Source organism: Spermophilus citellus (assembly GCF_964194105.1).
Source record: "Spermophilus citellus genome assembly, chromosome: 16".
NCBI lineage: Eukaryota > Metazoa > Chordata > Mammalia > Rodentia > Sciuridae > Spermophilus > Spermophilus citellus.
This window is the reverse complement of record NC_138196.1, coordinates 10,921,722-10,935,646: the sequence shown is the minus strand read 5'-3', so window position 1 is coordinate 10,935,646 and position 13,925 is coordinate 10,921,722. Positions and strand designations below refer to the sequence as shown.

The following is a 13,925-nucleotide window of genomic DNA, read 5'->3' as shown; positions in this document are numbered from 1 at the left end:
GATGGAAGAGAAGTGCCTGACTGTGAATTTGAAAGGACAGGCAAAGGAGAGATCAAGTTTGGAGACCAAATGATGACCAGGGTTCATGGGGTCTACAGGCAAAGTAGTGGGCTAAGAACAGATTCCTACATCACATGTGTAGAACCTAAAGGAGGTTCCCAAGGTGCGGTCTTCCAATGTGGACAGACAATTGCTGAGCCTTGGAGGTGTGATGACTTAAAATCTTCAGACCAATAGGCACGCAGTGAAGAGATTGGAACGTACCTAAGCCTACACCTTGGCTCTAGTAGTTCCGCTTCCAGGACTAACCCTCTCACCCTAGCAACCCTAACTACCCTGAGGGTGGAGCTAGCATCAAACTCCAGACAACATACCTAACTGCTCAGAAGAGAAGCTGAGAAACTTTTGAACTGCAATGGAAAAAAGTGTTCAACTTTTCATCGAGATTCCTTTTTTTTCTTCTCTCACATGTCTACCATTTTTGAAACCAAGTATTTTTCATGGATCAGTTTACTGAGGACTGGGATATCTGAATACTACATTACAGTTTTGTTGTTTATTATTTTCTTTTAAAAAATTTTTTACTATATATATATATATATATATATATATATATATATATATATATATATTTATTTATTTATTTATTTATTTATTTTTCCCTCTCATTTATCTGTCTCCTTGGATTCTCTTTCTCACTTTTCTCTTGCTAACACCCAACCTCTATTAAGTCCTCCCTTCATTCTTCCTATAATTTTTTAACTTCTATCTTTTCTGATCCTTCCTCATAAACATCACACCCTACATGACTTTTGTTCTCTCTTTGTCCACCAATGGAAACTGTAAACTTTTTTGCAAACTTACTGTTTATGTTGCAGACAATAATTGAACACATCATTTCAGTTTAATGGAACAAAACTGTGGATGCCTTAATAGGAGCTATTTGGTTTAAGGCTGTATATTGTTTGTATTGGGTGCAGTTATTATTTGTCTCTTCCTTAAAGGCGAGGTACTAGAAATCTTCAGGGAAACTATGAATCTACAGGGTAGAAACTGTACTGCCTGAAATCCACACTGCTAGAAGGGCAGACATAAGAACAACATGAGAAAACAATGGAACAAAGTGGCCCAGACAAACCAAGATGATCCAATAATTAAACCCATAGACAACACAGTAAAAGAAATGTAGAAAAGGAGTTTAGAAAGTACATACTAGACTGACCTGGTACATAAAGAACGATATAGGGAATAAAATCAGAGATAAATTTGAGGAGGTAAAAGATCATTGCAGAGGCAGAGATTCTCAGAAAATGACAACAACAACAACAATAACCCCAGAAATCTTCAAAATGAAAAATCAATAAACCAATTAAAAATTCAATGGAAAGTATTATCAATAGACTACACCATTTGGAAGATAGAACCTCGGGCAATGAAGACAAAATATATAATTTTGAAAATAAAGTTGACTACACAGGGAAGATGGTAAGAAACCATGAACAGACCTTCCAAGAATGATGAAATAACAAGAAAAGACCAAATTAAGATTTATCGGGATAGGTGAAGGCATAGAGATACAAACCAAAGGAATGCCCAATTTTTCAATGAAATAATATGAATAAATTTCCAAAATCTGAAGAATGAAATGGAAAATCAAATACAAGAGGACCTCAAATGTACAAGATCACAACAGACCCACATCAAGACACATCATAAAGAAAAAGGTCAATTATAGAAAATAAGGATTGAATTTTAACGGCTATGAGAGAAAAAATATCAGATTATATAGAGAGGGAAACTAATTAGGATCTCAGGTGATTTTTCAACCCAGACCCTCAAAGCCAGGAGGTCCTAGAATAATATATACCTAGTTCTGCAAGAAGATGGATGCCAACCAAGAATTCTATATCTAACAAAATAAAACTTCAGATTTAAAGATGAAATAAAAACCTTCCATAATAAACAAAAGTTAAAAGAATTCACAACTAGAAAATCTGTGCTATAAAACATTATCAACAAAGTATTCCATGAAGATGGAAAAAAAAGTCAAAATCAGCAAAGGAAGGAGCCATACAAAAGGAATAATCAATCAAAGGAGAAATTAATTCAAAGTAAAAAGTAGAAATAAACTAAAATGACTGGGAACACAAATCATATCTCAAAAATAACCTTGAATGTTAATGGTCTAAACTAATAAACCCAAAAGACATAGATTGGCAGATTGGATTAAAAAAACAAAACCCCAAAATCTGTTGTCTCCCAGAGACTCACCTCATAAGCAAAGACATCCACAGAGTGAAAATGAAAGGATGGGAAAAAACGTATCACTCACATGGATTGAGTAAACAAGCAGGGGTTTCTATCCCCATGTCAGATAAAGTGTACTTCAAGCCAAAAGTTAATCAGAAGGGACAAAGAAGACATTTCATACTGCTTAAGGGAATTATACATCAACAAGACATAATACGTTAAATATTTATGCCCCAAACAATGGAGCATCTACATATATCAAACAAACCCTCCCTCAATTTCAAGAATTAAATAGACCATAATACAATAATACTGAGTGACTTTAACAAACCTTTCTCACTACTGGATAAATAGTCAAACAAAAACTAAACAAAAAAAACTATAGAACTTAATAATATAATCAATAATTTATACTTAACAGACATGTAAAGAGTATTACATCCATCAACGAATACATGTTCTTCTCAGCAGCACACAGACCCTTCTCTAAAATAGATGATATATCTTATGCCACAAAGCAACAATTATGAAATAAAAAAAAGAGATAATACCCTGCATTCTATCAGATCATAATGGAATGAAATTAGAAATCATTGATACAATAAAAAATAAAAACTACTCCAACACCTAGAGACTAAATAATACGCTATTGACTAACCAATGGATAGAAGAAGAAATCAGGGATGAAATTTTTAAAATACCAGAGATAAATGAGAACTGATACAACTTATCAAAATCTCTGGGACACTATTTAAGCTAAATTCATTAAAAGAATGGAAACTCAATGAGCAAATGACCTAACATAAGATCTCAAAGCCCTAGAAAAGAAAAACAAATCAACACCAAAAGCAGTAGAAGACAGGAAATAATTAAAATCAGAGCTGAAATAAATGAAATTGAAATAAATGGAACAATTAAAAAATTAACAAAACAAAAAGTTGGCTCTTTGAAAAAATAAATAAAATTGATAAACTCAATTGTGCTAATGAAGACAGAAAACTCAAATCACTAAAATTCATAGTCACAAAAAATATTACAACAGATACTCTTGAAATACAGTAGAGAATCAGAAGCTATTTTGAAAATTTATACTCCAATAAAAATGAAAATTTTAAAGACATCAACAAATTTTTAAGACAAATGAGCTACCCAAATGGAATTAGGAGGACATACACAATTTAAACAGATCAATTTCAAGCAATAAAATAGAAGAAGCCATCAAAAGCCAACCATTTAAGTAATGCCCAGGACGAAACAGATTCTTAACCAGTTCTACAAGACCTTTGATGAATTAACACCAATAAGCCTCAAACTATTTCATGAAACAGAAAAGGAGGGAACTCTTCCAAACTCATTCTATGAAGCTAGTATCACCTGATATCAAAATCAGACAAAAACACATTAAGGAAAGATAACTTCAGACCAATATCCCTAATGAACATAGATGCAAAAATTCTGTATACAATTCTGGCAACTCGCATATAAAAACATTAAAAATATAGTTGTTATGGTTTGGTTGTGAGGTATCCCCCAAAAGTTCACATAAGACAATGCAAGAAGATTCAGAGGAGAAATGACTAACCCAATCAGTGAATTAATCCCCTGATAGGAATTAAATGAAGTGGTAGGGTATGGCTGGAGGAGATGGGAATTGGGAGGATGGCTATGGAGTATACATTTTTTATCTGGAGAGTGGAGTCTCTGTATGGAGTATATATTTTGTATCTGGAGAGTGGAGTCGTCTCTGTCTCTCTGTTTCCTGATCACTATGTGAGCTCCTTCCCTCTGCCACACTCTTCTTCCAGATGTTCTGCCTTACCTCAAAGCCCAAGGGATGGAGCTGGCCTTCTATGGACTAAGGTGTCTAAACACCATGAGCCCTCAAATAACACCATGAGCCCTTTTCCTCTCCTAAAATTGTTCTGGTCAGATCCTTTAGTAACAGAAATAAAAAAGCTGACTAAAACAATAGTGCACCATATTCAAGTGGGATTCAAGGTTGGTTCAACATACAGAAATAAATAAATGTAATTCACCACATTAATAGACTCCAAGAAGAATCATATGATCATTTCAATAGGAGCACAAAAAGCATTTGACAAAATAAAGCACCCTTTCATGTTTAAAACACTAGAAAAACTAGGGATAATAGAAACATATCTCAACACTGTAAAAGCTACACATGCTAAACCCAAGACCAAAATCATTCTAAATGGAGAAAAACTGAAGGCATTCCATCTAAGAACTCTAGTAAGACAAGAAAACCCTCTTTTTACCACTTTTATTCAATATAATCCTGGAAACTAGCCAGGGCAAGTAGACAGAAGAAAGAAATTAAAGGGATACGAATAGAAAAAGAACTCAAATTATTACTATTTGCCGACAATATGATTCTATATTTAGAAGACCTAAAAAATCCACCAGAAAACTTCTAGAATTAATGAATGAAATTCAGCAAAGCAGCAGGACATAAAATTAACAACCATACATCAAATGCATGATACAACAAATCAGTGATAAAGCCACTGAAAAAGAAACTAGGAAAACTACCCCATTCACACTATAGTCAAAAAATAAAACAGAATATTTGGAATCAATCTAACAAAAGAGGTGAAAGACCTCTACAGTGAAAACCACAGAACACTAAAGAAAAAAATTGAAGACCTTAGAAGATGAAAATATCTCCCATGTTCTTGGATAGGCAGAATTAACATTGCCAAAATGGCCATACTACCAAAAGCATTATATAGATTTAATGAAATTCCTATTAAAATTCCAATGACATTCTTTGTAGAACTAGAAAAAGCAATCATGAAATTCATTTGGAAAAAAGAGACCCAGAATAGCCAAAGCAATCCTTAGCAAGAAAAGTGAAGCAAGAGGCATCATGATACCAGAACTTAAATTATACTACAGAGCCATAACAACAACAACAACAACAACAAAAATGGGATGACACTGGCACCAAAACTGACACATAGACCAATGATACAGAATAGAAGACACAGAGACAAACCCATATAAATACAGTTATCTCATACTAGACAAAGGTGCCAAAAATACTCACTGGAGAAAAGATAGCCTAAAAAATGGTGCTGGAAAAACTGAAAATCCACATGAAGCAAAATGAAATTAAACCTCTATCTCTAATCTTGCACAAAACTCAATTCAAAGTGGATCAAGGATTTAGGCACTAGAACAGAGACCATGCACTTAACAGAAGAAAAAGTAGGTCCAAACTCTACCATCTCAGCTTAGGAACTGACTTCCTTAACAAGACTTCTAGAGCACAAGAACTATAAGCAAGAATCAATAAAAAGATTCAAACTAAAATGGTTCTTCACATCAAACAATCAATAACATGAAGAGAGAGCCTACAGAATGGGAGAAAACCTTTACCACATACACCCCAGAGCATTAATCTCCAGGATATATTAAAAAAACTCAAGAAACTTAACACCAGGGGCTAGGGTTGTGGTTCAGTGGTACAGCGCTTGCCTGGCATGTGCGAGGGACCTAGGGTTTGATTCTCAGCACCACATATAAATAAATTTAAAAAATAAAGGTTCGACAACAAAAAAAAAATTAAAAAACAACAAAAACACCAGAAAAAACAAACCAATCAATAAATGGGCTAAGGAACTGAACAGACACTTCACAGAAGACATACAATCGATCAACAAATATGTGAAAATACGTTCAACATCTCTAGCAATTAGAGAAATGCAAATCAAAACTACAACGAGATTCCATCTCACTCCAGTTAGAATGGCAACTATCAAGAATATGAGCAACAGGCCTAGGGACATAGCTCAGTTGGTAGAGTGCTTGCCTCGAATGCACAAGGCCCTAGTTCAATACTCAGCACCACAAAAAAAAAAAAGAAAGAAAAAATATGCAACAATAAATGTTGGCAAGCATGTGGGGGTAAAGATACACTCATACATTGCTGGTGGGACTGCAAATTGGTGCAACTACTATAGAAAGCAGCATGGAGATTCCTAAGAAAACTTGGGATGGAACCACCATTTGACCCAGTTATCCCACTGCTAGGTTTATACTCAAAGGACTTTAAATCAGCATAATACAGTGATGCAGCCACATCATGTTTATAGCAGCTAAATTAACAATAGCTAAACTAGGGAACCAACCCAGGTGTCCTTCAACAGATGAATGGATAAAGAAAGTGTGATATATATCTCCCCAATGGAGTATTACTCAGCCTTAAAGAAGAATGAAATTATGGCATTTGGTGGCAAATGGATGGACCTGGAGAATATCATGCTAAGCTAAATAAGCCAATCCCAAAGAACCAAAGGCTGAATATTTTGTCTGATATGTGGATATTAATTCACAATGGGGTGGGGGGGATAGGGAAGAATAAACATACTTTGGATTAGACAACAGGAAATGAGGGGAGGGGAAGGGTTATGAGGGAAGAAAGGATAGTAGAATGAATCAGATATTATTACCCTAGGTGCATATATGATTACATCACATATTCTACATCATGTACAACCAAAGAATGAGAAGTTATACTTCATTTATGTATGATGTCAAAATGCATCCTACTGTCTTAGATAACTAGTTAGAAGAAAAAAAATTGCTAGAACTAAAAAAAATAATTAGTTATTGAAACTACATATATAGAAATAATAGTTCATTAAATTTGATTTGTCTAACATTACCCAACTGGTATGTGGTAGATCTGAACATGAGTTATTTTAAATAAAAACAGTAGTTCTGAAAAAAAAGAAGAGGGGTGAGGATGTGGCTTGGTGATTAAGAGCCCCTGAATTCAATCCCTGATACAATACACACACACACACACACACACACACACACACACACACACGTGTGTGTGTGCGCGCGCGCATGTATGTATGTATATAAAGATATATCTAAGATATATTACTGAGTTTAAAAAAAGTTTGTAAATTCTCACTTGCATTAAAAACCTGTTTTAACATATATGTCTATATAAATAGGAAAATGTCTGAAAGAATACATATCAAAAGTAAGAGTGATTGTTTATATTGGAAATGAAGTGTGGCAATAGTAAAGAGAAGATTCTTAACTTACAGTTAGTTTAATTTTAACTTACAATTAGTTTAATTTTAATTTTATCTACCCACATATCTTTTGGTATGTATGTCTGAATTCTGTATTGTTATATAAGCATTCAATACTTTGTAAAAATGTTTTCTTAAAATGTCTAATCTTATACAATAAGGTAAGATTAGTATTTAGGAATCATGTGGATTTAGAATATATCAGTGACTTAAATAGACAAAGATAAGCTTAAATTCCTAGGCTGGGGTTGCGGCTCAGTGGTAAAGTACTTGCCTAGCGTGTATGAGGCACTGGGTTCAATTCTTAGCACTGCATGTAAATAAATAAATAAAATGACAACTAATAAAAATATTTTTTAAAAAGGCTTAAATTCCTTAATTGAAGACAAACAAAATGAAACAATACTTCCTCTAAATTTATATACATTTGGATATATAAAGTGCATACATACATTATTTATATATACACATACATGCGCACACACAGTGATTATAATGTATGTGTACATATAAAACAAATAATTTTAAGAAAAAATGAAGTAGAAAAGTTAAGACACAGACTCTTTGGGGACAATTTCAATTTATGTAAGAACATGACATCTAAGTAAAGATCCAAAAGGAGATGAGGGTGTGGGCATACAAATACCTGGAGAATAATCATTCTAGGTAGAAGAAAAAGCCAATGAATCCCTAAAGCAGAAGCGTACTGATATGTGATATATTTGAGGATCACAGTGGGGTTGTATGAGGTTTTTTTTAATCTTTTAAAATTGTTTTTAGTTGTCAATGGACCTTTACTTTGTTTATTTATATGTGGTGCTGAGAATCAAACCCAGGGCCTCACACAAGCCAGGCAAGGGCTTTACCGCTGAGCTCCAACCCCAACCCCATAGGATTATATGGTTTGAGAATAGTAAGTGATAAGAAAGACAGTAGGAAATGAAAGTCAAAGATGTCATGGTCCTCAGGACCTAGTGAGACTGTAAAGAGCAGAAGAGGATTAGAGTAACATGATGTAACTGAAATTATAAAAGCAAAGGTTCTGGCGCTTGTGTTGACTATATAGAGAACAGACTGTAAACAGAAGTTGAGTAATCCAGGTGAAACACACAACAATGGCAGGGACCAGTGGAGCAGTAAGGAGTGGCACAGTTTTGATGTACTTTGAAGGTTAAAAAAAACAAGATTTTTTCATAGAATGGCAGAGAGTTATGACAGAAAGGAGTCATGATGGATGAAGATGGCTACAGAAGGAGCAAATTTTAGAAGATCCTGATCCAAGAAAACATAAATAGTGGTAATTCAAAATCATTTCTTCTCTCCTCATAGATCAGGGTTCTATTTGGGACATGATGAATTTGAGCAATTAGACAATCAAATGGAGTATGTTCAAGTCATAGTGGAATGATCATACTTAGACTATTTAAGTATTCACCACATCAACATATCAAAGCCTAGGCATAGAATAAACAAGTAAATGTCTACTACCTGACTTATTTTAATTCAGAAAATAGATTAATAATAACATCTTTATAAGAGTATAAGTAAAATTCCTATAATAAAATGTCTTTGGTTTATACCAACATTTATTTCACACATTTCAAAGATACAGAATTATCTCCTGCTCTTATTTCTCAAAAATGTTACATCCTATCTCTTTGTTAAAGTTATATTTTATTCTTAAAATAACCATTCCAGATGATACTATCATTGTTACTAAGCTACAAATACCGCTGAATGAAGTTTTAAGTAAATAGATACCTTGGGTCCACCCTGGCCTCACTAATGGCTTGAAGCTTCTCCTGTAGAGAATAAATTTCTGCCCTATGATTTTCTTTAGTTTCTTTCAATTGTTGGCGCAAAAAGCATATGAAGTTTTCTAATTCTTGAATTTGTTCTTCAAGTTGTTTAATTTTTTTGGTATCTTACAGAGAAGATAACAGGAAGAGAAGACAATACACATTTCAATACAAACTTCTCAGTGAAATAACAATCATTTTATTTCAATGTATAAAAATATTTATTCTTTGAAAAATGTTTTGAGTGAAACTCAGGTTTTAATTTGACTCATTCTGACTGATGAAAACAAGAAAACAGTGTGATTCAATATCATTTCTCCTATCCTTATGGTATAGTATCTCTAAATTCAACAATTTTATATCATTAAAACAATTCAGAAACATGAAACAAAAGAGGTGTTGAAAAGGGACCAGAGGAGAGTAGTTCATACCTTTCACTTTCCTCTTTTATTTTTATTTCTAAAAAATGCTGATAGTTAATCACTAAACTAACTTTTTTGCCAATTAAATGAACCATTAGTTAACATGAAATTTGGGAAATAGTGGACAGACTACCTCAAGAAGATATCAATTAAAAAAAATACAAACTTAAAATATTACTATATTCAAAGAACCCCTGAAGTGAAAAAGCATGGTATTATCTGATATGCTTGAAATTCTATTCTGTTCACCAAAGCAATTCCAATAATAAAACTCATTCCTAAAAGCAAAAGTAAAGGCCTAGAGATACCTTGAACACAAGAAGTCTAGTTAACTAGCCAAATATTCATGAAAGAAAAACATTAACTGTGACTAATTGTTTATGGTTCATTGTATGGTCCCTTAACATTGTTGCTTTCCATTATGCCATCTTGGTCTTTTAACTCACTCTCTAGTTTCCCAGGATAACTCATTCTTGTCCTTGACCTCTTGTCCTTGACATTCATGCTGATTATAAATCTTTGCCTCATACTTAAAATTTTTCTCCCAGGTTTCAGACTTCTATTTTCAACTAACTCCTATATATTTTTTCAAAGTCAGTAAGTATTCTATTCTTAACTCAATATATTTAAAACTGAATTTATTATTTTTTTCACAAATTGGTTCCTTTTTATGACTAGAACCATACTCTAGTTTCTTAAGCTAGAAACTTGGGTATCATCCTTAATTTCTGCTAACATTAACGACAAACTAAAACCTAACTCTAAGTGTTGAACTTAACTTTCTATCATACTCAATTCAATCTGGCTGGTCTTCCCATCAATAATTTCATCCTTTCCAACTGATCCTAATGGTATCACCTTAAAATAAAAATCTTATTGTTACTCCCACTATTTAAAATCCTGCTGTAGGTCTTATCACCAATAGCATAAAACATAAACATGTTTCATCAGGGTACATAAAACCTTTCCTGATCAAGCTCCTTCCAATCTCTCCAGTTTTTTCTAGCTAACACGACCTGAACTCCCAGTTCTCCCAAATGGATGCAATCTTAGATAGAGCTCAATGCTTAAGACTCCATAGCCTTCCCCAAATTTCCAACCTAATTACTCTTGTCCATACCCTCATCCTACTCATCTCCCCAGGAAAGACAAGACTCTTTTTTCTCCCTCCATTCATTATATTTCAGAAATTTTCAGTTTATTTTATATATGCTTTCCCAATAGATTATGATTTCCTATGGGGAAATGACTCAGTAATTTTAGTTTTCTCTAGCACTTGAATGAATATCCAATGATTATATGAACAAATAAGACTAGGGCTTAGATACACAAGTCACCTTCCCCTGTGAGTTCTAAGGACAGAATTATGAAATGGTGGACTCTAAGTGATGCTTCATGGTAATTATAAGTCAGAAATTATTTACCTGTTTCTTGTGTTTTTACATTCTGTAGTTCTAACTGGTATATTTTCTGAAGTTCGTTGATCTTTTCCTCTTGAGTAGAAATAAGCTCCTCTTTAAGACTGCAAACAGCTTCATCTTCTTCATTTTCCATATATTCACGAACCTGATCCACGTGAGCTGAATAAACCAGTGGAAGGCATATGCGCTGAGCTTCCATCTGTAGCCTTAAATCATTCTGAAAGTGAATATATATTAGAAAAATTTAAAATAATTTACTATAAAATAATTTACTTTTTGCATATACTAAAACAAGAGGAGAAATAAATTATAGTTTAAAACTTCATAAGAGAACCAATGACATTTTTTTCTTCATTCTTCATTCAGTTATACTGAGCTACTTCTTTTTTCAAGGAGAGTAGTATCATTACCTCAATTTTATAGCAAATTTTGATATTTGGTATAGCTTATAATTTGTCCATATTGGAGAGTCTTTATTCTGACTGTCTGGGACTGCTCCCTACAGGAACAAGTTGTCTCTGCAGGAAACAGCCTAGAGCCTCAACATTTTAGGATATTTAAAGGCGAAAACCACATCCAGATTGACTTGGCAACCAGCAAGCAAGCAAGCAAGAAGTAGTACAGAAGGTGAATAAAGCCATTAGCGAAACAATGCAATGTCTTAATCAAATTTTCATCTCATTCATTTCTCCTGGGATTTTTTCATAATCATAATCAAAAGAGAAATGGATCAAAGTGACCCTAGTTGAATACAAATTAAAGAATGGCTACTAACATCTAATCAATTATTCCCCAATAAGGTACACTGCCCAAGGAAAATGGGAACCAAAGAGAACAATTTTACATTGTGTAAGAACTGCTATTCTGTATTGCAAATAGGCTATGCTAGGCAATTAGTAATGTGGTACAGTGATGGGGCTTTCCTATGGGAGAAGCACTTCTTATGTAATATGGAGTCTCAGGGTAAAATGAAATCTGTTTGGTCATTGCTTATATAGCCTGGCCTATAACATTCCCCACTGGTTTTATGGAACTAGTCAAATCATTAATTAATCATCATTGGTTTACAGCTACTGTAGTGAGTATGGAGGACCATCAGTTTTACAGAATGTATTTTTTGTTTTATACATCTTATTAAATAAACAGTTAAAGATGCAGGGTCCAATTAAAAACCCTAAGAGGACTATCAGCAATGGATCGGCTACAGCTGTGTAAGAGTAGTTAGCCAAGGAGACCAGGAGAACAAATTTTCATACCAATTTCTCTCATGTTGTCTTGATTCTTCCTTATCTTTCATTTTTATTTTCAAATAACATTTTATTTTCATGGCACTGGGAATTGAACCCAGGGGTGCTCTCTACCAGTGAGCTACATTTCCAGCCCTTTTTTTTCAATATTTTCATTTTTATGTGGTGCTGAGGATCGAACCCAGTGCTTCACATATGTGAGGCAAGCGCTCTGCCACTGATCCACAATCCCAACTCCAGCCCTTTTTGAGGCAAGGTCTCAATAAGTTGCCAAGGTTGGTCTTGAACTTAGAATCCTCCTCTGCCTTAGCCTCCCAAACAGCTGGAATTACAGGCATGCACCACCATGCCTGGATTTAAAATACTATTTTAAATATGGAAAAAATGCAAGCAATAAACTCAAAACCCAAATTAACAAGTACTATAATATTTTGTCTATTTTTTTCATTCCCTATACTCCCTATACACTTCTATGTTCTCATCACTCCTTCCTCACAGCAACCATAATCATAATTTGCTACAAATCCAGTCCAATTCTTACATTATCACTTCTCATTACAATACATTTTGCATTCTCAATGCACTGTATATTTTGTATTTTTATGGACTTACACAAATAATATTAATTTTACAAATTTATTTTCTTATTCAATATGTCTCTGGTATTATTCCATGTAGGTAACAGGGGGTTTAATGTCCAGTACCACAAACAAACAAACAAACAAACAAAAAGTTAGCAGCATGTAGGCAACAGGTTAATTCATTTTAACTGTGGTATTATGACTATACCAAAATTTGTCCATTTCCTTTCAAGAGATAAATTGGTTTATTCCTAATTTTTGGATATTTAAAAAAATACTGCTGTTAAATTCTTACACATGCCCTTAGATAAATGCGCTAATTTCTTTCTAATTAGTGGTTCTCAAATGTAACATGCATCAGAATCACTTGGAATGCTTATTAAAACAGGTTACTTTAGGAACCTATCCCCATCCGCACGGTTTCTGATTCAGGAGAGGTCAAAGAGCTTTGAATTCTAACCCGTTACCAAGTAATGCTGTGCTTCTGGTCAGGAACCACACTTTGAGAACTACTTAGAAATATAGTGCATTTTTAACTGTGCTAGATTTGATCAAATTATTTTTATATGACAGTACTAATTTACAATGCTTCCAGAAGGTTGAGTACTTATATACTCACATCCTTACCATTCTTTATATCAGACTAACTTCACCAACCTAATGGGTATAAAATGTTATTTTATTTTTACACTGAATAGTAAGGTTGAAAGAATATTTTCATGTTTATTAGATACTTTGATTTCCTATTCAGGCACATGTCTTTCACATCTTTTGCCCATTATTATTTTATTTTTGGACCTCTTGTTACATTAATTGTTCTTTCTATATTCTTGATAGCTTTTGTTTGCAACTTACATACATGGCAAATATCTAGTCCCAGTCCTCAAATCTGTTTTATATTATTGTTTTTAAAAGATACAATAAAAATTTTAAATCTTTTCCCATGCTTTGTCTTTATTAAAAGTCTTTCCCTATCTTAAGATTCTATTTTCTTCTTATGTGTACATTTTTAACCAACCTGATTTTTTTTCCCTAAAGCAACAAGGATCTAATTCCCTAACTTCTAACCTATAGTATCAAAAGTCAATTGTGCTCAAACAATTTTGTTTTTTTTTCCTCCCAAACAATTTTGA

General features: G+C 33.5%; 1 protein-coding gene across 1 annotated transcript in view; it reads right to left on the bottom strand.

Moving 5' to 3' along the window:
* LOC308635085 (A-kinase anchor protein 9-like) overlaps window positions 1-13,925 on the bottom strand; it is a 106,513-nt gene that overhangs the window by 69,180 nt on the left and 23,408 nt on the right. Inside the window, exons 9-10 of the mRNA XM_081269340.1 lie at window positions 10,968-11,181; window positions 9,084-9,246 (exon numbers count right to left, since the gene is read on the bottom strand). Coding sequence (XP_081125466.1) covers window positions 9,084-9,246; window positions 10,968-11,181 — 377 coding nt within the window. The remainder of the gene's footprint in view (window positions 1-9,083; window positions 9,247-10,967; window positions 11,182-13,925) is intronic.